The 23,771-nt window shown below is 36.5% G+C and overlaps 3 protein-coding genes across 3 annotated transcripts; 1 reads left to right on the top strand and 2 right to left on the bottom strand.

The window, feature by feature from the left end:
* Positions 1–402: 402 nt before the first annotated feature.
* Positions 403–11,206, bottom strand: aph1b (APH1B gamma secretase subunit). The gene is made up of 6 exons (XM_056461510.1): positions 10,846–11,206; positions 8,632–8,802; positions 4,872–4,945; positions 4,673–4,795; positions 4,469–4,596; positions 403–1,295 (listed from the first exon to the last, which is right to left on the bottom strand). The coding sequence occupies exons 1-6, from the start codon at positions 10,956–10,958 to the stop codon at positions 1,128–1,130; spliced, it is 777 nt and encodes a 258-aa protein (XP_056317485.1). The 5' UTR covers positions 10,959–11,206; the 3' UTR covers positions 403–1,127.
* Positions 11,207–12,110: 904 nt separating this feature from the next.
* Positions 12,111–22,853, bottom strand: slc38a8b (solute carrier family 38 member 8b). The gene is made up of 11 exons (XM_056461508.1): positions 22,678–22,853; positions 20,399–20,613; positions 18,622–18,820; positions 16,612–16,768; positions 16,423–16,527; positions 16,283–16,340; positions 16,069–16,183; positions 13,858–14,005; positions 13,568–13,767; positions 12,940–12,991; positions 12,111–12,458 (listed from the first exon to the last, which is right to left on the bottom strand). Exons 2-11 carry the CDS (start codon positions 20,594–20,596, stop codon positions 12,356–12,358), a joined length of 1,335 nt encoding a protein of 444 aa, XP_056317483.1. The 5' UTR covers positions 20,597–20,613; positions 22,678–22,853; the 3' UTR covers positions 12,111–12,355.
* exosc6 (exosome component 6) lies at positions 22,762–23,771 on the top strand. The gene has a single exon (XM_056461509.1). The coding sequence runs from the start codon at positions 22,838–22,840 to the stop codon at positions 23,651–23,653; it is 816 nt and encodes a 271-aa protein (XP_056317484.1). The 5' UTR covers positions 22,762–22,837; the 3' UTR covers positions 23,654–23,771.

Genomic DNA, 23,771 nt, shown 5'->3' with positions numbered 1-23,771 from the left:
TCCTGCTGGATTTTTTTTGCAAGAGGCTTTTATTCAACACAAACTATTTACAGCACTGATATTTTGAAATATTCCTGGTAACAGAATATGTCTATATTACATAACAGCTACATTTCATAATATTCACCTCAACATTCATATATTTTTGTAAAGGCTCTCCAAAACCTCACATTTGCTAAAACATCTAGTTAACGTGACCAATAGAAACTTTCCAGCTAACAAGTTTGTTAGATTAGCTGTTCAATTATAATTCTTCACATCAGGAATTGTCTCCTTGCTTTTCATTTACAACATGACAGCAGTAAAACGTCAACCTCTATTGAGACCAAAATGCTCAAATGAAAGGTTCTTTGATTTCAAGATGTACATGACAGCCTATAAAGAAGAAAAAATACAGCAGACTGGAGCTCAAGCTACTTTATTATGAATGAAAATTTCATACACCTTACAGTCAAAATAATCTAAACCCATAGTGACATCTAAACTGATCCCGCTGAGCCCTGTGTGTTTCAAATCAGTCAGACCTTTCCAGCAGAAGAGCTTCAGTGTAGTGGTTTTTATGGAGAAGTGGCTTTTATCGTTCAAATACATTCGAGCACCCCTTAAATAAAAACACCAGGGAAAAATAAGGTTCGGTTTAGAAAGACAACACCAGACAGGTGAATTAAAAAAAGAAAACACAAAGCTGGTCACTCCAGGTTTAATCAGCTAAAACTTTGAAGAGCTAAGACTGATGACAGGACATTGGCAAATCATTCCACTCTAATTGGTCAGTTAAAATACAGAGGAGGAAAAAAAGCCTGACATGGGGGGAAAACCTAACTAGTTAAAGGTCAAATCTACACAGGACCTCATTTAAAAACCTGCTACAGACTCCGAGAACAAAACACTCTCACATAATCTCTCTCACACACAGAACATGAGGTACACAACAGAAAAAACAGAAGTGGAGGTCATTACAGAAAGTGCAAGATCTGCAGACATAAAATTCCTGTTACTCAGCAACCGTTCAGAAAACCCAGAGCATAGACCTCTCAGTGCAGGGCTGCTGGCCGTGTTTTCGGCACACTGGCTTCGAGAGTCGGTCTTTGGGAGGGAAAAAGAAAAAAGAAGTCCTGTTTAGTGGGTTATCTGGGCCTGTGATTGGCCAGCAGGAAGTCTTTGTCTTTACAGGTGAGGCAGAGTTTCAGGTTCCTCAAAGATCCTCCGGCACATAAATACGCCCAGACCGCCATGACTGAGAGTATGATGTAGGTCGGGATCAAACTGCCTTGATAGTGTGGGTTCACAAACGTCTGCAAGAGGGGTAAAAGAACAACATTGCAAAGATTAAAAAAAGAACCATGTGTCACATGATGTGCTTGTGATTTGAGTGAGTCAGCTGCTCGTGTCTGCTGCTGTACTTGTGGAGTACTGTTACTGTACGGGTTTGTCAGTTGATTCAAGTTAATAACACAACAAATTCAAATGAAAATAAACGCATTTGCACAAGTGACTGAAATAAAACAGACATTGCTAATAATTTGAGAGTGAAGCCAAAGAGGGTTGTTTCTAGATTGGATACGTTTGCGGCCGGAAGTTAATGAGAATTATTTCTATTATTTATTCAATTTCCCATTTATTGTATTTTATGTCTACCCCCACCCCAACCCTAAACCCAACCATCACAGTAACGTAAAAACAGTAGTTGTACCAAGTATTATTTATGTTATCTATTAAATTACCCAATAAATTATATTTTTAACGCTTACCCCCACCACAACCCTAAACCCAACCGTCACAGTACTGTAAAAATATTCATTATTGTTATAGAGTGTCATAAAAAAATGCTGCTTTATTAATGTGCATATCGCACTTCCGGCTGGCCACATATCCGATCTAGACTTTACCGCCAAAGAGCTTAGAATCACCAAGAGGCGACACTCAATAGAACGTTCCATTGCAATAGCAGCGCCCCGCAACAGCCTCGCGATTCCGCCATTTTGGAGTGAAAGCGATCGGCCGGCCATTTATTGCTGTTGCGATGGCAAGCAGCTGCTTTATTTTTTATTTATTCATTTTAAAAGCACATTAAAGCTGAGATACAACCCTGAAAGACGACAATACAACACTTACTATCAAAGACTGGTGATTATCAGCACTTTTAACAGTTAATTTTACAGACTTGTTTAATATATTTTAGCCATATTTGTTTTCTTGGAACTGTCACTTTTAGGTGAAATGACTTTAAAGGACTTCAATTAAATATTTTACACACTGGCACAATACAAATGAATACTGGAATGTTAAATTAAATGAACAGATTGACAGTAGACTTTTTGTTGCAGTATTATGTTATAATAGTATTTTTTCCCAGTGTTGTCTGTTATAGAAAGACTAATAAAGCGTTTATGTAAAAAGCCACTTTGTCCAAAATGGTTGAATTCTGACAGTTCAGATTGTGGAAACATTCCAGTATATCAGAAACCTTAAGAGAAAGCAGGCTTTGCTGGTCTATTCTAACCAAACATCATGGGCAGAGCTTCAGTCTGGATGTTGGATTTTTATTGCCCAAATTATCCTAAAATTAGCGTAATAGTTTAGGATTTCCCAAATTTGTCTCAGACGACCAAATTGGCTGAAATTGCATCATGAGCCAGGCTTTAGGTTTTCTGAGTAATTTCTGCAGGCGTCCCACAGGAATATGATCATAACACTTCTATGGGATCCTGCTGGAATGAAATGAAGTGGGTCCTGCCGTCAATTTTCTTCAGATTATCCTTCATCTTATTAAAAACAGAGCATTTTTTACCTCTATACTTGCATGTGATCCCAAACCAACTAAATGTGCCAAAACAAGCAAACTCTAGTTGTATTTACACACACATTTCTTTCATTAAAAATGACTAATTTAACACTGTTAAAAGTATATTTATAACGGAGAAAATGACATTCTGCATGAATAATCAAAATGACATATTTGCAGACATTTTTCATCTAAATAAGCTGATCATATAACTGCGATTCAACGTAATGTGTTTCTGTTATAAATCATTGCCTATTTATAAATATTATGTCCGCTTTAACATTCTTCTGAACAATTTTGGAATAAATGGAAGGTAAATGTAAAGGATACAGTGCTCTGTTATTATCCCGAGGAATTGAGTTATTGTTTTTTAGTTTTATTAGGAAATTTAATTTGGAGAATTCGCTGTAAAAACAGATGGGAATTGCATCGCTTCACAATAAAAAACGTTTTATAGAGATGAATTGTTGGCTGATTGGATATGTGTCAGCCCAATTAGGCAACTTTACTTGGAGGTAGGAAATTTAAGACCCGTTTAAAATATTTTAAGACCTACAACACCATATTTCATTGAATTGAAGACTTTAAGGCCAATTTTGTTTTTGAAATTTTGAAAAGACTCCGCAGACACCCTGCATGGGATATTTTATAATTACAGAAGTGTGCATTTGTATCTTCATTTTTACAAATGATTCATTTTTACTTTATAATCACAGTTGAAAGAATTATAATAATAAAAACAACATTATTATTATTATAAAATCATAGTAAAATTGTCATGTGATCCTAAACCAACTAAATGTGTCAAAACAAACAAGCAGACTCTAGTTATATATACACTGTACATACACACGTTTCTTTTTTTAAAAATGACTAATTTCACACTGCTAAAAGTATATTTATAACAGAGAAAATTTAAATTCTGCATGAATAATCAAAAAGACATATTTGCAGACATTTTTCATCCAAATAAGTTGAGCGTATAACTGCTATACAACCTAATGTGTTTCTGTTAGAAAAACATTGCCTATTTATTAATATTATGTTCGTCCTCCCTTTCAAATTTTGGTATAGATGGAAGATAATGTTAAGGATAAATTGCTCACTACAGACCGATGGTAGTATAAAGGTAAAGAAAGCCATTTCCAACTCCAGAAATGCAGTTACTTCATTTTGGCCAAAATGACATCAGTCTAATTTGTCCTTTCTTTACACTTAAAATCCGTTGCACACACCCTTGGCATATATTGTGTAGTTCTAGTGTACGCCATATAGGAGAGTTTGCTTGACAAACCACCTATAAGATAGGATCCCTCCTCTTCTATGCACCAGGCACTTTGTTCAAAACACTTCCATGTTTCTGTTTGTACAGATAGCTATGTTATATATAGTTTTAGACTTTGTACTTTCTCTCTACAGCCACATACTCTATATCTAAAGTCCTGAAATATTTTATATTTGCTTTATTTTCTATTGCATAACTTCTATGTCTCCATAGTTTAGATTATATTGTTATTATTATTATTTTTATTTTGTTTTTACTATTTCAAGGTCACGAGTGGTTGTGTAAATCTTTCACTGCATATCACAGTATGTATTACTCAGTATGTGACAAATATTATATGAATTTGATTTAGGCTGATGTAATATCTGGAAAGCCCTGCATTACACTTGTTGACTTACCAGACAAGACACTACTAAATGACTGGCGACCACGGCTCCGAGAGCCCACCATCTCTGATGCTCACAGGCCTCAAAGAAAACCACTCCCCAGAACATGTGCAGCAGGATAATGGCCAGAGTCATGAAGGCTGAGGGGAGAAAACACACACGTCAGTCACGCTGGAGTCCATCCTCGGGCCTAAACACAAGCTGACGTCTCTTTACCTGACGATATGAAGTAATGCTGGGATTCGCCATGAATGCCAACGGTTCCAGGACCCAAGGAGTCAGAGAGGATGTTGACCACAGAGAATGCACCGCTCATGAAGCCAAAGCCCAGACCTGACACTGCAAACCAACACACACTTTAACAAACACTGGACGTCTATTGCACTATGAGAAGTAGCATGAGAGGGAGGTTTACCATAAGCTAGCTGCCGCATGGAGATGGGCATGGTGTCCTCCTGACTGAGCGCCAACAGGCCTTCGTTTGCTTTTCTGCAAGAGATACAATGACAGATGTTAACAATAACCCTCCTACACTGACCTAATGAAACATTTGAGGGCACATGAAATCAATGCAAATGCAGAGCAACGCACTGTCTTTGACAGATTACAACATCATCTGCCACTTGACAACTCAAGCCACAAATCTAGAAAAAGGGTTCACTGATTTCGGTAACAGCTTTTCCACAGCTAAGTAGCAATCTAATGTAATGTTCATTGCATAACGTAGATCTTGCATTCATGCTAACAAACAAATGATCAATAGAAATATGTTAATGCAACTCACAACTATCAAATATGAATTGATGTATACTTTAAATTACATGGTATATGCAGGAATCCTAAAGGTTATTTCAATATCTTTTTAAAGACCTCAGAATATTTTAAGACTTCATCACCACAAGTTCTAATCAGTATCAAACTTTTAACTTAATAAACAGTTGTAGATTAATAAATCAATGGAACACAACCATGCAACAGAACTCAGATAAGCTCGGAACAAAGCTTGAAAGAATAAATTACGTGGTTGTTTTCAGCGACAGGCTTCAGCTACTGTTTAAACTTGTCTTTCTCCAACCAGGAGTATGCAAACTTACTTTTGTGGAGAGCGTCACATTACCTTACCGCATTTGTCGCAAATTATGTGACATCACCCGGACAGACCCGGACACACTCTCCCAATTCAAAACTAGATTAAAGACATATCTGTTCAGTAAAGCATACACTTAGTGCACCACTTAGGGGGCTTCCACACAGGTTATGCATCTTGTTGATATACACTGTAAACATCAGCTACGCTAATTATTTTCTTTATTCTCCATTTCCACCTGGGGATACTCTTCCCGAGGCCCTCATACTATGCAGAGTCACTGATTCGATCCAAGACCAACGACGAGATGATCCCAAGGTTTCCATATCCTGGACCAGGCTGAATCCTGAGCAGCTACTGTGATGGTCATGGAAGAGTGGAGAACATGAGACTGATTTCTGTGACGCTCCAGAGACAGACGAGTCTTCGCTGAGGCCAGCTTCCAGCCTCCGCCACTGAGACTGCAGCTCTGCACAAGACGTTTGGCCAGCGGAGAAATTAAAATGGTCATGCCCATCTGAGCCTGGTTTCTCTCAAGGTTTTTTTTTCTTCACTTCCGCCATTAGTGAAGTTTTTTTTCCCTCTCCGCTGTCGCCACTGGCTTGCATGGTTCGGGATCTATAGAGCTGCGCATCGTTGGATTTGCCCTTCAATATTTTGACTCTCAGTAGTGATTATTAAACCACACTGAACTGAGCTCAACTGAACTGAACTTAAACACTACAAACTGAACTACACTGTTCCTATTTACTGTGACCTTTATGTGAAGGTGCTTTGACACAATCTACATTGCATAAGCGCTATACAAATAAAGGTGAATTGAATTGAAACAGAGAAAATTGGCCGGACGTGCCAGACCCTAATTAATCACGTGGATTGAGCACGCCATTGTTAAAAATAAAATTATTTTTGCTTTTTTGGAGAAACACTTTGGACAACGCTTGAACAAAACGGAAAACCTCGTAAAAACGTGATTAAGACTTTTAAATACCTTTTAAGGGCCTTAATTTTCTCATAACTGATTTATCAACTTTTAATACTATTTAAGACCCCCGCGGACACCTTGAAATAGTTTTGAAAAGTTTTCTAGAGGCATTCACCATAATTTTGTGGCTCAGAAGTATCGGTTCAGGCACCTGTACCCTTTTAAAAGTATTGATTTAGCACCGGTATCAAAATAACCCCAAACAATACCCAACTCTACTCATTGCCAACGTCAATCACTGACGGGATCTTTTGCTTATTTTAAAACAGCAGAAATGTGACAAGGGCTTCTGTTACTTATTCTAGGCATCAACAGGCTAGGGGTTAAGTGTGCTGACATATAGCACCAATGTGCTCACAGTGGCCCGAGTTTGATTCCCAGGTTGGAGTCCTTTGCCGATCCTTCTCCTCTCTCTCTCTGCTACCCATTCATTCCTGTCTCCCTCTACACTGTCCTATCAAATAAAGGTTTAAAAAATATATAAAAAATTATAAATAAATATAAACGGAAGGCTGTGTGTGAGATGTGTAGTAGCATTCAAGCGTTTGGGGTCTGAAAGATTTGGGTTTTGAAATAAAAGTATAGTTTTATTCTCCATGGATGCATTAAAACCTACTTAAAGTAAGAGTCATTACTAGGGTCAGACAGAACCTGCGGACATTTTTTGCTAAAATTTCTGCAGAGAATTTTGTAACAAATCTGTGGATGTATGTGGAATGATTTTGGGAGTATCATAACTAAAATCTTAATATATGAATAAGAAACATTAACTTTTAACTGTTATGTAATTTTTACAACACAAATCCAATTAGATTCACTTATTTGGTAAAACAAACTCTCATAATATATCTGTAAAAGACTTTACAAACTGTATTGTAAACTAATCATATGAACATTTTCATATTAGTCAATAATATTACTGAATTTTCACAAGTAAATACAGACTCAATGATGGGCTAAAAATCTGCGGAAATCTTTGGATTTCTGCAAGCACAGATTCCATGTGGGCCTAGTCATTACTATTAAAATGATGCAGAAAATTTCTACTTCAAAAACCTGTTCTGAAATGTCCATTCTAAGAGTAATATGGAAGAGTAAATTTTCTGTTTAAGTACAGAAAAATAATTTTAAAATATTCATGCAAATTTTGTTTTGTTTCTTGTTTTATAAATATGGAATAACAACACAGTCGGTTGCTAGGGAAAGGAAATGGGAAAATTTAACAGATCTGATTGGACAAAAATCTGTGTCCTATGAGTCAATGTCTTACTTCCATTTGCACCAAAGAGAGACTAAATATATTAACTGTGTATATCTAAAGATGAATTTTGTTTACGGTAATAGTTAAACCTTTGAAAAAACACACACACATATACATATATATATACATATACGTTTTATATATATATATATATATATATATATATATATATATATATATATATATATATGGATATATCTATGGATGGATGGATGGATGGATGGATGGATGGATAGATAGATAGATAGATATTCAAAACATTCAATTTCTTGATAACTTGTAGTTATTCTACATTATTAGCTACAGCAGTTCAAACTAATATTCCTTTATTATTTTATAACAGTAATTATGCAGTGACCTTTGATAAGCTCTCTATGCCTTCAGTCTTGTGCCCAGACTTTGTTCAGACTATGCCTTTCTGAACAACGGCCATCTTGCATCCACAGTTTCTGCATCTTTTGGAAACAGCAGTGCTGACTTCGAACTTAGTAATACATTATTACCTTAAAATGTTAGAAGTACCAAAAAGCAATGTATAAAATATAATGAATAACTGAGCATATTATTATTAATAAATAATCCTTCACACATTTTTAACTCAAAATTCTCAAGTACCAGGAGTGTCCAAACCAGCTAATCAAATACTTTCAGGTTCACTAGAAAATTCACCGCCACTGTAGTTGGAGCTGGCTGAGATCAAATTTGTAGGAGGTTCAGGAGCAGGATAGGACACCCTGATTAAGACAATCAGTCAATGCTCAAGAAGATAATATGCTGTTTTATTTAGGTTTATAGATTATGTGGAGCTTTTCAAACACAGAAAGTGGACGAGTAATTCTTACTTCAGTAGTCTGTAGTAACCATATCTGAAAGCCTCCTGAAGCAGCACTGAGAGCACAACTCCAAAAATGAGCAGCCCTCTCTGCTGAGTGGCACTGTTCTTGTTGCTGATCTGGACCGTGATGAACCACACCAGAGAAGACAGCAGCAAAGACACCAGCCAGAAAAATGCCCTGAAAAAACAGAAACAAGCTCATGTTACAGTCACGTACATCAAACAACGCCTTTCAAAAATCTGTCATCAACATCAGCTTCCCCATTCCACGGCTTACCAGCTCTCTTAAAGGAGCAGTTCACCCGCAAATAAATATAGATATTTTGAGGATTATTTTCAGAAACTGTGGTTCGAAACATACATTACTCTTTAAAAGTTGAAGAGGGTTTTTTCTGTCTCATTCTCAAAATTACAGTGAGTGAACTGTGAAGTATTAGTAGAATTCAAAACAACTCCTGTTAGTCTTAAATTAATAAATACTTATATTTCAAAACATATTTGCATTGACCTTTAAACAAACTTTCTATCCCATTTTCTATTTACTTTATAAAGAAGTTGATTTTGATTGTCTTTATTATCAGAGTAGTCAACTAGTCAATAGTCAATAGAGTCTTTAGTCAATCTTAAGAACTGACTAAAAGAAATATTTGTCATCAATACTTGACCCTCCATTACCCTCTATACTAACACTTTCTATTCTATTTTCATCTCTATATAAGATGAGAAGTTATTTAATATATATTTTAGGTATAGTAATTTTGGACGTTGTCTGGAAAATGACAATTTGACAGAACAACATTTTAATTTGTTCTGATTGATTGAAATATTGCTTTCTTAGCCAACAAATATAGATTTTTCATAAAACTTTAAAACATTGGATTTGTGTAAAATACACCAATTTTCTCCAATCTTTCACTGTAAATATGAAAGTCATGAGATTCCTGATTACTTCGATTTTGCTGACTTTTTTATACTTTGTTATTTCTCTTTTTTGAGGAAGAAAAAGAATACAAATAATAAATTATAAATGATAATAAATACAACAACACATGGGAACATAAATGAACAGTTGACTGGTCACATATTTCCTTACAGGTCACATTAGCAAATACATATAAAGATCAGTTTATACTGTGTAAAGGCATAAGCACAACCCATTTCTCCCAATATTGCAGGTATTTGTCCTTTTGTAGTTTTAAAGAAAAGGTCATCCTCCATGTTTTGAACATTAGACACAATATCCAACAGTTCAGATTTTGTAGGGGCCTCCAGTTGTAGCCTCTTTCTCACATTTTCTTACTGGTTGCTAGAAGTATTTTTAATAAACACTTGTCTTTTACCATTAAGTTGGTTGCAATATTCCCCAGGTAAATTGATGTAAAAGAAAAGTCTATCACCAAAAATATTTCATATTACTTGCATTACATCGTGCAAGTATGACAGGGCAACTGCAAAATATGTGAAATTGATTTGCTAAGTCTTTCCCACATTTCCTCCAGCACTGTCCCCTCTCCTTCTCCCATGTTTGCCTGCATGTTAACTTGGGGGTTATAAAGTATCTGGTAAATCTCCTCCAGCAAAAATCTCACCGCATACCATTTTGCTGACTTTTAAGTCACTTCAGATAAAAGTGACAATCAAATGATTAGATGTGAAATGAAATGTAATCCTGTCATGGCAAAGCTGAATTTTCAGTTCAGGTCATCAACCTAGTCTTGAGTGTCACGTGATTCGTCAGGAATTCTTCTGGTACGCTAATTTGCAGCTCAAGAAACATTAATTATTATTATTATTATTATTATTAACAAACATGAAAACAGTTGTTCAACTAAACATTTTAACGTAAATGTAATACATTTTTAAAAGAACATTTATTTGATCTCAATCTTTCTTAATCTAAAACCTTAGCTTTCGCTTCTGATTTCGCATCTTAATTTCGTTTCACACACAATAAAAACTTACTGACAACATTTTGAACAGTAAATTTGTTTTGTACAAATTACTTTAAACTCAGAAACATTTCTCTGCAATTTGTTCAGTTACAAATAACGTTATATTTGAAGCAAGCCTCAGACTGGTGAACAGATGAGAAAGGCAGTCATCAGCCCAGATGAAGTGCTGTATCACGGGACTCTCATCCCACACTCTCTCTCACACACACACATACATACATACAAACACACACACAAACCGGGAGAAGCACATCTGCCCTCGTACTTACCCTGCTATAAGAAAGATGACACGCAGCGGGTCCCGGGCGATTGTAAACATAAACAAAGAGATGGCCGGGCCAAACGCGATGAACGTACAGCCGAAAAACACCGCCACTGTCATGATGTAGTTCGGCTAACCTGCTAATGCACTGAAAAGACCGCCGATTCAGACGGATAAGTGCCCTCGGAGGTTATTAACACACTCCATCCACGAAAGAGTCATACAGCTGTCGGTCAGTTTCTGCAAGCAACATAGATGAAGCGTTATGGAGGCGTTTGTTGCGCCCGTTTTTATCCAAATGTGTAGAGTACATTCAGCCCTGCGCTTGAAACTGTTCAGCACAGCGCCTAAGGTTACTTCCGGTTCCTAGTCATGTGACCTCATGTGTTTCAGAATCTTTTATGACGTATCAGTTTTCTTACCTCACCCACTGAATTGATTGAATCCTTGTATTGTCCTGCGAAACTTGACACAAATTCTAGTGCATGAATTCCCGAGTCCTAAATATCCTCCTTAATATGTATCGTTCAGATTATTATTTTGAAGTCAGCAATAGATTCCTAAAACTGAAATTTGTTCCGAAAATATATTTACTCATATTGTGTTTATGCGTCAGCATTCAATTATATTTTTCAAATATATTTATTCAATCATATACACTTACCGGCCACTTTATTAGGTATAACTGTCCAACTACTCGTTAACGCAGATTTCTAATCGGCCAATCTCATGGCAGCAACTCAATACATTTAGGCATGTAGACATGGCCGTGATGATTTGCTGCAGTTCAAACCGAGCATCAGAATGGAGAAGAAAGGTGATTTAAGTGACTTTGAATGTGGCAAATGGTTGTTGGTGCCAGACAGGCTGGTCTGAGTATTTCAGAAACTGCTGATCTACTGGGATTTTCACGCACAACCATCTCTAGGGTTCACAAATGGTCAGAAAAAGAGAAAATATCCAATATTCTGTGGGCGCAAATGCCTTGTGGATGCCAAAGGTCTGAGGAGAATGGCCAGACTAGTTTGAGTTAATAGAAAGGCAACAGTAACTCAAATAACCAGTCGTTACAACCGAGGTATGCAGAAGAGCATCTCTGAACACACAACACGTCCAACCTTGAAGCAGATGTGCTGCAGCAGCAGAAGATCACACTGGGTGCCAATCCTGTCAGCTAAGAACAGGAAACTGAGGCTACAATTCGCACAGGCTCACCAAAATTGGACAGTAGAAGATAAGAAAAACGTCTGATGAGTCTAGATTTCACTCACATTTAGTCAAAATGTTAATACACTTTAATAAGGTATTGCAAATTTCTTTCATTCATTTCATCCAAACATGGTTTACATAGTCATTCCAGCATATTTAAATAAAATGTAATATTTCTTAAACTACACAGAACAATAAATATTTCAACAAAAATAGGTGTACAGTAATACAAGCATCCTCAGTTTCAAGTATAATATTGTTTATCATTCATCAGTCAATTATACAATAGAATATGATCATGATGGAGATTAAAACTTGTGTGCTAATTCCATAACAGCGATGGTTGTGCTCTGACCAAAGATAAAAGCTCCAATGACGATAGTCACCACACCCCATCCTGTCAAGAGGATTCTGAAAGAAAACAAAAGTCTGAAAGTATTAAAACGTATAATAAAATGTTGTAAAAATATGTACTGTATATGAAGAGTTTAGATGCAAAAACCTCTAAGTGCCATCTGAAATTTTCATTCAAAATTAGCATTCTTTCTCAGGCTGTTATGTGTAGTTTCAGTAATTTTACTCTTAATTCTAAGAATAGGTTATTTTCACTGCCTAAACATAAACATAAGAGGCTGAGAAAAACACAGATTTTATAGGAAATTTTCAAACAGTACTTGAAGGTTTTTGCATCTGAACTATATATATATATATATATATATATATATATATATATATATATATATATATATATATATATATATATATATATATATATATATATATATATATATATATATATATCTATATATATATATATATATATATATATATAGACCAGAGGAAACAGTGAAGTTAAAATGACATCGTTAATCTAATATAAGATGTTACACACCTCATCCTGTGATTTATAGGTTCTGTCTGCATGACAAAAATGAGACACAACCCTGTAAATAGACAGATTGGTCAAAGTCACCATCCCATGATATTGACATAAGATATACCGAAGGCATTCCATGTGACCAGAAGTGAAGTGAAGTAATTTCAAGGGGGCAAGGAAGTTTATGGTATTTGATAAAAGATTATGAGGACAAATTAATTTTTATAAAATAATGAAGTGAACATTTGTAAGAGGCAATACTATATGCATATAAAAATAAGAGGACATTTTGATTTAATTCCACATTTAAGAAAAGATGCAAATAGATAAACTAACATATTGAGAAAGCATCTTCATCAGTTACAAAAGAAGATATTTTGTAGAAAGTTGAAAGCCAGTTACCTTTGACATCCATAGTATTTCTTTCTACAATGAAAATCTATGGTTACATGTTTCCAACGTTCTTCAAAATATCTTCTTTTGTGTTCAACAGAAAAGAGAAGCTCATAGGGCAAGTGTTGAGTACAATAAAATTGTGTAGACCATCTCTTTTAGTCTTCCTGTCCCCAAAGCTTTTGAATAGCACTCTATGTGTGCACACTTGTGTGTTGGGGACATATATCTGTATCATTGAGTGTCTCACCAGGAAAGATGAAGATAAAGAAGGCACTGATTCCCCCAATTACACTGATGACTTCACTCATGTCTGGCACAAATATGGCGATAAGGAGAGTTACGGTGATCCAGAGAATAGTGAGAATGAGACGGCACCGACCCTCAAACACAGGTGTCATTATGGTCCGTCGTTCCCAAAAGCGCAGTATTTGTGTTAGAATTACTGACCTGTGAACGAGACAGTCATTGGCACATGAGTGTTTGTACATAGTGTGTGTACATGCAGTGAGGTATACACATATTTGTGGTTTACAGTACCTTCCCAACAGCAGTATTATAGGATAGATGGTGACGATAGAAATCCCAAACAGCAGCCTAGCAATAATCATCACTACATCATTTCCAGGATATGACATCAGGATATCTGAGGCTACTTTCCGTCCAAATGTAAGAAAACCAAACACACCTGCCATATTGCAACAAAATGTCAGGCTAATAGACAAAAAATAACTTGTCAGGCAATATTCACATGTGACCCTAGAGCACAAAACTAAGCTTATGTACCTCCGGTGTATTTTTGGTAATAGGGTATATGCACACAGACTTTTATTTTCAGTCAACCAGCCCCAGGGCTTCTGGTTAATTGTCATCCCATACAATATTACTGCATTTAAGATCTGATTTCTTTAAAAAAAACAGCATCTATATATATATAAAAGGAGGCCTTTAAAGCCCATATAAGAGAGGAGATACTAAGCTTTACAAGGCATAAAACCTCTGAAACCTCATGATCCTCTGAAACAAAAAGAAATATTAACACTTAAAGCCCAATATAATGAGTTAACTAGTAGCAAGATAGTTATAAATTTAATGTGGTTAAATCAGACTTATTATGACCAGGGTGAAAAAGCAGGGAAACTACTGGCATAGAGAATCAAAAAGATTCAAACAGAAAGAGCAATTAATTCAATTACAAATGAAAAAGGAGAAAAAATTGTAGACCCACAAGGAATTAATAATGTTTTAAAGGCATACTATGAGGATCTATACAAATCGCAATACACAAACATCTTGGAAAGACGAGATTCCTTTTTGGATAAACTTGATTTCTCTACTTTATCAAATGAGGATAGATGTAAATTGGAGGGAAATTTAAGTACTGAAGAGCTGCAAGAAGCATTACAGCGTATGAATAGTGGAAAGGCTTCTGGGCCCGATGGTATACCTGTAGAAATTCATAAAAAATTTGCAGGGAAACTTATGCCCCACTTACTCTAAGTATTTAATGAGTCGCTGGAAAAAGGAATTCTACCACCCTCATTAAGATCTGCACTAATATCGCTTATATTAAAACCAGGAAAACCTCCCAAGGATAAATCATCTTATAGACCAATATCTTTAATGTCTTGTGACATGAAAATTCTTTGCAAAGTGCTGTCTAATAGAACTAAAACACTGGTGCCTAACCTCATCAAGAACGACCAAAATGGGTTTGTGCTTGGAAGACAAGCCTTTCATAACACCTGTAGGGTTTTTAATGTACTATACAAAAACAGAATGCCAAAGACCACGCAATCCTGTCATTGGATGCTGAAAAGGCCTTCGACAGGATTGAGTGGGGCTATCTGTTTGAAACACTTAAAACATTTGGACTGGGAGATGTTTACCTTAAATGGATCAGATTACTTTATACAGAACCCCAGGCAGAAGTAATAACAAATAACCAAATTTCAAAACCATTTAAATTAGGTAGAGGTACACGCCAAGGATGCCATATGCTCCCCCTATTATTTTTATTTGCAGTTGAACCTCTTGCAATGACAAATCGTAATAATCCTGATATAAAAGGTAGAACAGTAGGAGAAAATGAACACTGTCAATCTTTGTTTGCAGATGATATTATAGTTTTTCTTTCATATTTGAAGACTTCTATTCCAACACTTAACAACATACTATCCGAATTTAAAGACTTTTCAGAAGCGCAAACTAATAGATTTTAGTTTGCTGCAGGCCAAGCGCGTTATTGCATTAAAATGGAAAGAGACTCAAAGGCCCTCTTCTAATCAATGGATCAAGTAAATGTCCTGTAATCTTGCTCTGGAAAAACTAACATACATTGTCAAAGGGAAGTTAAAAGACTTTGATAGCATTTGGAACCCCTTTCTAGACTGTCAAGTGGACCTGACAGCAGAATAGAACTTAAATAAAACAGTGAATTACTTTTGATATTGTATGTAAATATTTATACTCTATATTAACTCTCTTTTTATTTTTATTTATTTATAATTATTATTATTTTATTTACTTATTTATTTTTATTAATTTATTTTTTTTATTTTTGTATGTTATCCTGGAGTTGTTTTGTCGTCATGTGATGTTCAGATGTTTAAATGTCTTGTTTTAATGTTGAGAAAAACCCAATAAAATAAAACAAAAAATAATAATAATAATATTAATAATAATAATAGTAAGAGAGATAACTGTGGGCTTTACAGAGTGGATGTGACAGAGGATACTGATCTGACTCACCTGTGAGAGTATAAATCAGCAGGCAGAAAATCATAGAAGTGACTGAGATGAAAACCCAATGCGTGATCTTTTTGTTTTCCATGCTGCTGTATATAGCAATGGAAGCTTCATGGCACTGTAATACAAATAAAGATAACAGAGTATCAAAATAATCAAAACCCACACAGTGCTCTAAAATGAAATCTCAACCTTTTTCTTTTTTACAGAATCTAACCTGGAAACCGAAGCAGATGGTAGGAACCACACTGAACATGGAGGCCCATGAGCCCAATCTGACACAAACACAAGAACGCAAAATAAACCACAGATATAAAACTACTGGACAACTTTACATCACACATACATATAACTCACCCTTGACTGTGCTCAGGTGTGAGGTCCGCTGTGTGTGTGTCTTTTAGGTAATATTTCGCAATGACAGCAATACTCAGGTAAGTCGCAGCCAGAGTTCCCATTACACTGACGATTGAACACAAAGAAATATTCAGAGAACAGACATAATGATACAGCAGCAGAAATAAGACGGCATAGCCTTTAACACACCTGGTGTATTTCTGGATGCCGATCTCTTTGGGTATAGAGAGAGGAAGGATGATAATGAGACACATGAGACAGAGGGCAAAACGGTGATCTGTGTACCAGTGATGTGGCATCTCTGCATCTGTATTTCCTGTCACCGTCTCGTACAGAGACAGACACACTGAAACACACACACACAAACACACACCAGAAAATCTCTTAGTCATGCGTGTATATATACACACACATGCTCACAGTGAAACATAATGGCTCATATTAGAGATGTAATGGTATGAAGGTTTCATATCATGATTAAAGTGACCAAAATGATCACACTTGTCGATATTATGCTTTGTTAAATGACCTGAAAATGTTCAGAAAGTAAATGTCACACACACACACACACACACACACACACTTAAGGCATTCCATCAATTTTTGTATCTGAGAAACTAAAAATTTGCAGCATCATGCCATTTTGTAACAAACACCGTAAGCTTTTGTTTGCATTTCATACACATTGTGTTGTTGTTTTTCTATAGGTGCATTTGATTTTCTTACTTAAAGTATTGTTTGGTAAACCTGCATTTGGAAAACGACCCCAGCAGGCACAGGACACCAACATGATGTCAGACTAAGGCTGTACACCAAACGTCATGGGATGTTCCATTTTGTTTGGAAATGAAAATCGGGTTAACGTCAGAACTCAACGTCAGAACTCAACGTCAGAACTCAATGTCATACCGATGTCAATGTCCAACATCAGACAGACAATGCATTTTGGTCACTTTCCAACGCAACCTAAAAACAAGATATCAACGTCTAATGATGTCACAGCTTGACGTTGTGTGAACATTACCACTTTGACGTTTATTAAACGATGGATTTTGGTTGCCATAACTGACAAATAAATGTCAGTATTTGATGTCCTTACGATGTTGGTTTAAGATGTTGGCGTGACGCTGGATTTTGTTCACTTTCTAACACAACCTAAAATCAACAAAATATCAACGTCATTTCACATCTTTATTGGATGTCAAAAAAACGTTGTCCTCAGATGCTATAAATCTAACCTAATATTAACATCTTATGATGTTGTGTGCCTGCTGGGACCTCAAACTGATCCACGTTAACGTTGCTTTGCAGAAAATTGCATGAAAGCTGCTTTATAAAAGACAAAAAGTGTTGTGCGATTTGAAGTAAATATAACAAATTTTTGATATTGTGAATCAATTTGCGATTAAATTTAGTTAATTTAAGCTTCAGCTTAGCATTCTCAATAGTGTAAAACACACACTTCGAATCAAAGCAATACAACATTAATAACAATTAGCTATATTAAATATTATTATTATTAAATATATAAATATTTATTATTATTCAAATATTTTTATTGCTTTTCATTAGTATTCAATAAATCACAACCACATGACCAATTATAACTTTTCCACAACACACATAATAATAATATTATTAATAATAATAATAATAATAATTCCTTACTTTTAATTACAATTATACTATGGGGATGGTTAGGAGGCCATGATGGACAGAGGGCAAATTTGGCCAGGGTTAAACCCTTAACGACCACATATATTGAACAACATATTAACACAGTACATAGCTTTAAACATACTCAAACCCATTAAAGAAAGGAGTAAGGGAAGGGAAATAAAGAATTGTATTGCGAATAGAAAGAATTTTTTTTAATAATAACTGATAAATAATGGAGGGTCATCTTTCAATTGTGATTTAGTAGCCCCTGTGTATTCATTGAAGAAATAAATAATTATTTATTAACTGTCGATATTAAGATGCATTATGTTGCAGCCTTTTGTAATTAGCTAATCAATATGTTCAAAATTGTCATAATCAATCATAAGTTTTAACACTAACTGTCAGAAAATGTACTGTGGTTTACCTTGAAACAGGTAATCTTGACAACCCTTGCTCATTTCATACAAAACACACACACACACACACACACACACGCACACACACACACACACACACACACACACAAACACAACTTACGTTTCTCTAGCTGATCCTGCACCACCACCAAAAAGGCCACAGAGATCATGAAGAGGTTGAAAACAAAGCAGATCTCACACAGATGACCGATCCTCTGTCCACACACTTCCCGCACCACATCGTGATATGTGTTCTGGCGACTTATCGATGAGGCATAACCAAGAATGACCAGCCCACTTATGAGGAACACCAGACTCACCTGGGAAAGAAACAAAGATGGTCAACTGCTGGAATTTCTTTAGTTGCATCCACATTAGCACTGCTGAGGGCTTTGCAAAGGAGTTGCATGCACATTAAAAATAACTGACCACCTTTCATTTCATTAGTGGCACGTTGTGAATAACAGCATTGCATTCTCACTCTAATGAGAAAGATACAGACAGAAAGTAACAGAAGACATACTATATGTTAAATATATAAGAACTTCTCAACAGATGACTGATTGATTGGGAATTTACACAAATGCTAGTAAAGTATTTTCAATACAAGAAAGCACTGTATAGATCCAGATAAGCTAACAATTCAACAGTTCATATTTTCTTCTAGTACTGGCCAAAGTCAAAGTATTAATTATATGCTGACTTTGGCCACTACTAGAAGAAAATATGGTAATATAGCAGTTAATCTTTTTTGTTGATCTTAGCTAATCAGCCGATTTAATTAACCATGGTTTTACTACAAAATAGACTAATAAATGCATTTTGTAGTTAAACCAAAGTAACCACACATTATAATTTTGCTACACTAACAATAGTTAAACCAGGGAATATGTAGCAAAACTGTGGTCATCATAAAAATAATAGGCTAATCAATACCCCCACCTCCAAAAAAACAGAACAAACAAAATAAACGGCTTGCTATACACTATACTATAATGAAATCATAGTTAATTTTCAGTAAGAGTGGTCCCAGATTGATACCTTTTTGCTATTGTACCCAGCCAGCACATGACCCAACCTTCAACGTTGAAAAATGGTTGACAACATCAGATGTTGGTACAATGCTGAAACAACGTTTAATGTTGAATGGTTGAAAATGAGCCACAGCATGACCAACTTTCATCATTGAAATATGGTTGGAAAATGGTTGTTGTTTCAACATAGAAACAATGTTTAAATAGTGTTAAATGATAAATGTTTGAAAAGGGAACATGTTTGAAAACAGAAACACTCATAAAATCAACGTTGACATTTCTTCAAGTTCTGTAAAAGTTGCATCAACGTCATATCTGATTCATGACATCATAGGATTAGGATACACCAAACTTTTTTATTATGTTTCATATAATTCCCACTTTTCCAAATCTTTCCGTATGTGTAACAACAAAAAATGTGTCTGATTTTTGATACTATATGAAGAACTGTTGTCTATTGAGTCTAATTTGATAGCTTTCCTGTAATGTTCTTAATCCAGCTATTTTCATACATTTCTGTACAATTGTGATTTACTTAACCCCTTTCTTTGCTTTGTTAGTCTTTTTTTCTCTCTGCGGTTAATGTAACTTGTATTTTTCTTCTCTTATATTTCTCTCTTGTGTTGATCTCCTGATTGTGTTGTATATATTTTCACTCATGAATAAAAATAAATAAAAATTAGTATAAACCACTTCTATTATCCCGGACAACAAATTAGTCGACACATCGTCTATTTTTTGGTTGCAAATGTTAGTCACCAATGAAATTCTAAAGATGAATGGGAGTATTTAAGTTTATACCTGTGCACGTGTCCTACTGTAAAATCATGATGAGTAGCCTAATCTACACTTGTCAAAACATACCATCTCCACGCTGATCGCTGTGTTCACGCCACCAGCCTTCTCAAAAGCCCACGGAAAGTTGAGCAGTCCCGCTCCGAGGGCAGATTTAAGCATGATGAAAATTGCCCCAAATGAGCCGAGTCGTGGGACGTCCGATCCCCGCGTAGGTTTGGAGAGCAGGCTGATGCTGCGTATACTCTCCCGGGCCAGTTCCTCCATTCTCAGCGCCTCAGGACCTGAAAAACGTGATTAAAATATACTTAGTTCCGGTGGACAAAACCAATGTGAGAATCTTCTGGCAATAATAAAACTCTTCAGGCCTGTGACCATCTGCACTTGTCTGGTATAAAAACACTGTTCTGAATCGTAAAGCAGGATTGTCTCAAATAAGACCCCTTAAAAATGTCATCGCAAGGTGTGAAATATTGTACAGACTCGCTAGCGTTTGTAACGGTTGGTTCCGAGTCAGAATGATTGCTTCTCTGAAGTTGCATGTTGAGAGGAATTGTCTTAATTTGACAGTGGAGCGGTTGCTTCGGTGGAGAATTTGTCTAGAACTGCAGGAATTCGCGGCAGGACGGGGTTATTTTTGTCAGGACGTGAAACGCTGTGGCTAAATGTAATTAGTTTTACGACCCTCTTCGAACCCTTTGAGCAAACTCTCATTTGACGAGCTCACTCGCGGCACGTGTCCCTCTATATGTATGTATGTATGTATGTGTGTATATATATATATATATATATATATATATATATATATATATATATATATATATATATATATATATATATATATATATATATATATATATATATAATAGTAACTCTGGGGGCCCCAAAAGGGCATGGGCCCTTAATTGTCCTAACCTTTCCCCCCTAGCAGCACCCTGCATATAGCCAATGTACCAAAAGGCACCAAGTTTCACTCATTCTGATGAAGTATTTTATAAGATCCAACTGGAGAGGCCCATGGACTGTACGATTGTAATCAGCCTACATCTACAGTGCTCAGCATATATAATTACCCCCTCCACAAATCTCTTATATTTATTAATTCATATTTTAATAAGATGCTATACAATATTATATTTGTGCATATACATTAGATTAGTCAGCACTGAAGCCAAATCTGGAGCTTATCTAACTAAATAACTTACGATGATGGCCCAAAAACTACTAAAGCCAAATTTATATGTTATTGAAAAATATTAAATACAAATTTTTAAATCTAGAGAAGCAAAAATTTTGTTGAAATTTTGTAGGTTGTCTTTTTTTTTTTTTTTTTGCAATATTTTGTTTGACTTTAATTGTGTTATCTTTCAATTTCTAAATATGTTTGGTGACTAAAATATTATTTTAATAAATATTTCTGTTTAATTATTCTGTTTTGTTTCAATGCATTTAAATACATTGCCTATATTCACTGAGAAATGCATAAAAATATTCATTTTCAAAATGGGGTGTAAAACATGCTGAGCGCTGTATACAGGTATCCTCAACTGCCACTCAAAAACTAAATGGGCCTATAACATACAGAACAAAATCTATGCATTTAGTCATGCTGACTTTGGGGGAGACAGATGTGATACATTGTTGATGGCAGAAGTCAAAGGACAATAACCTGTTTTAGGCTGTAAAATAACTCAGTACTCACTTCAGCCAAGATATATGCAGACCATCTCTGAATACACAACATGTCAAACCTCAAAGCAGATGAGCTACAGCAGCAGAAGAAGAGCACAATTGTGCTACTCCTGTCAGCAAAAGAGCAAACTGAGCCTAACAATAACACGGGTTCAAACTTGGAAAAAAGAAGTTTGAAAAACTGATTAGGTGAGTCTTGATTTCTGCTACAACTGTTGTGGAGTCCGATTTTTGACCTAAACAACATTAAAGCATTGATCCATCCTGCTTCGCATCTTACATTCAGCCATTATCATTTTGTTTTTAGATTGGGCAAATGTCTTCTGTCCAACTTGATTGTCTGTGTTGATTGTCTGACAATGGGAAATGACTGTTTGAGTTGGTGCTATTGTAAAGAGTCCACATTATTTCAACACTTGTTAATACTGTTATTAATGGTGTGAAGGATGTTTCTTTGCATACTTTAGGCCTATCAGAAGTGATTTTATACAAACAGCACCATGTATTGAGTTATGGTTGCCGACTACAAGTCACATCAGTGTTCATCCATCTACACAGTTGCGAAATAGTAATATCCAACGTGTTTAAAGGGGTTAAACTAGGCCTACATTACGACTGTCAAATTAACTATTAATTTCCTGATTTTTTTTCTTTACCACAGCACGTTTGCCACGTTCCCCTTATCCGGCAGAGGGCAGCAGAGCACAAACAGCATTTGATTCCAGCCTCCTGAAGCCGTTGATTCCTCGAGTAAGACTGAGCAGTTTCGCCGCTGCTGGTAAGCTATGCTCTCGTAAACACGTGGGTTTATTAAAAATGCCGGTTGACACAAAACGTATCCGTGGACCGGAAGAGTCGCAGTCCCCGCTACTCTTTCTGTCCCCGAACAAACCCCCCAAAGCCCCCACCGGCAGGCAGGGCGTCCGCGGGAACGGAGACGTGCGGCCGGTGTTTGCGCGGTGCGGGCTGGTCAGCCAGGCGAAGGGCTCCGCGTACCTCGAGGCTGGAAACACCAAGATCATCTGCTCGGTGTACGGGCCGAAGGAAACGGAACGAAGGGACGAAACGGACATGAAAACCGGTCGGCTAGTTTGCGACTTCAGGCTCGCGCCGTTTTCCTGCGTGAAACGGGGAGCCTGGATCCAGGGCAGCGAGGAGAGAGACCTGTCCGCCACTCTGATGGAGAGCTTGCGGCCGGGGGTTTGCCTGCACAGATACCCGCGCTCTCAGATTGACGTGAATGTCATGGTTTTGGAGAATGACGGCTCGGTTTTGGCGCACGCGGTGACCTGCGCCTCTATGGCCCTGGCGGACGCCGGGATCGAGATGTACGACATTGTTTTGGGTTGCGCGCTGCGGCAGAGCGGAAACTCGTGTCTCGTTGACCCGTCATACCCGGAGGAGTGCGGGAGCTGGCAAGAGGGCTACGGGGACAACCAGGGGTGCGTCACCTTGGCTCTGCTTCCCAATCTGAATCAGGTGTCTGGCCTAAATGCGGACGGGGAGATGCGGGAGGACACTCTGACCGAGGCAATGAGAACCTGCATGGACGGCTGCCATAAACTCTACCCGGTGGTTCAACAAGCGCTGACGCGGGCTGTCAAGAAGAAAGCGCCTCCGCCTGAGAAATAGACTTTTGCTTGACGCTTCTTTATGAAAACAGTTAAAAAAATACAATTGCTTAAATTTTGTACATTTAAATGTGTAATAATGTAGAACCAAATAAACTTCTCTGCAGTTTTATCTCTTC

This window comes from Danio aesculapii, chromosome 7 (assembly GCF_903798145.1).
Source record: "Danio aesculapii chromosome 7, fDanAes4.1, whole genome shotgun sequence".
Classification (NCBI taxonomy): Eukaryota; Metazoa; Chordata; class Actinopteri; order Cypriniformes; family Danionidae; genus Danio; species Danio aesculapii.
Note: the sequence above shows the minus strand (reverse complement) of the source record. Positions and strands in the feature narration are given on the sequence as shown.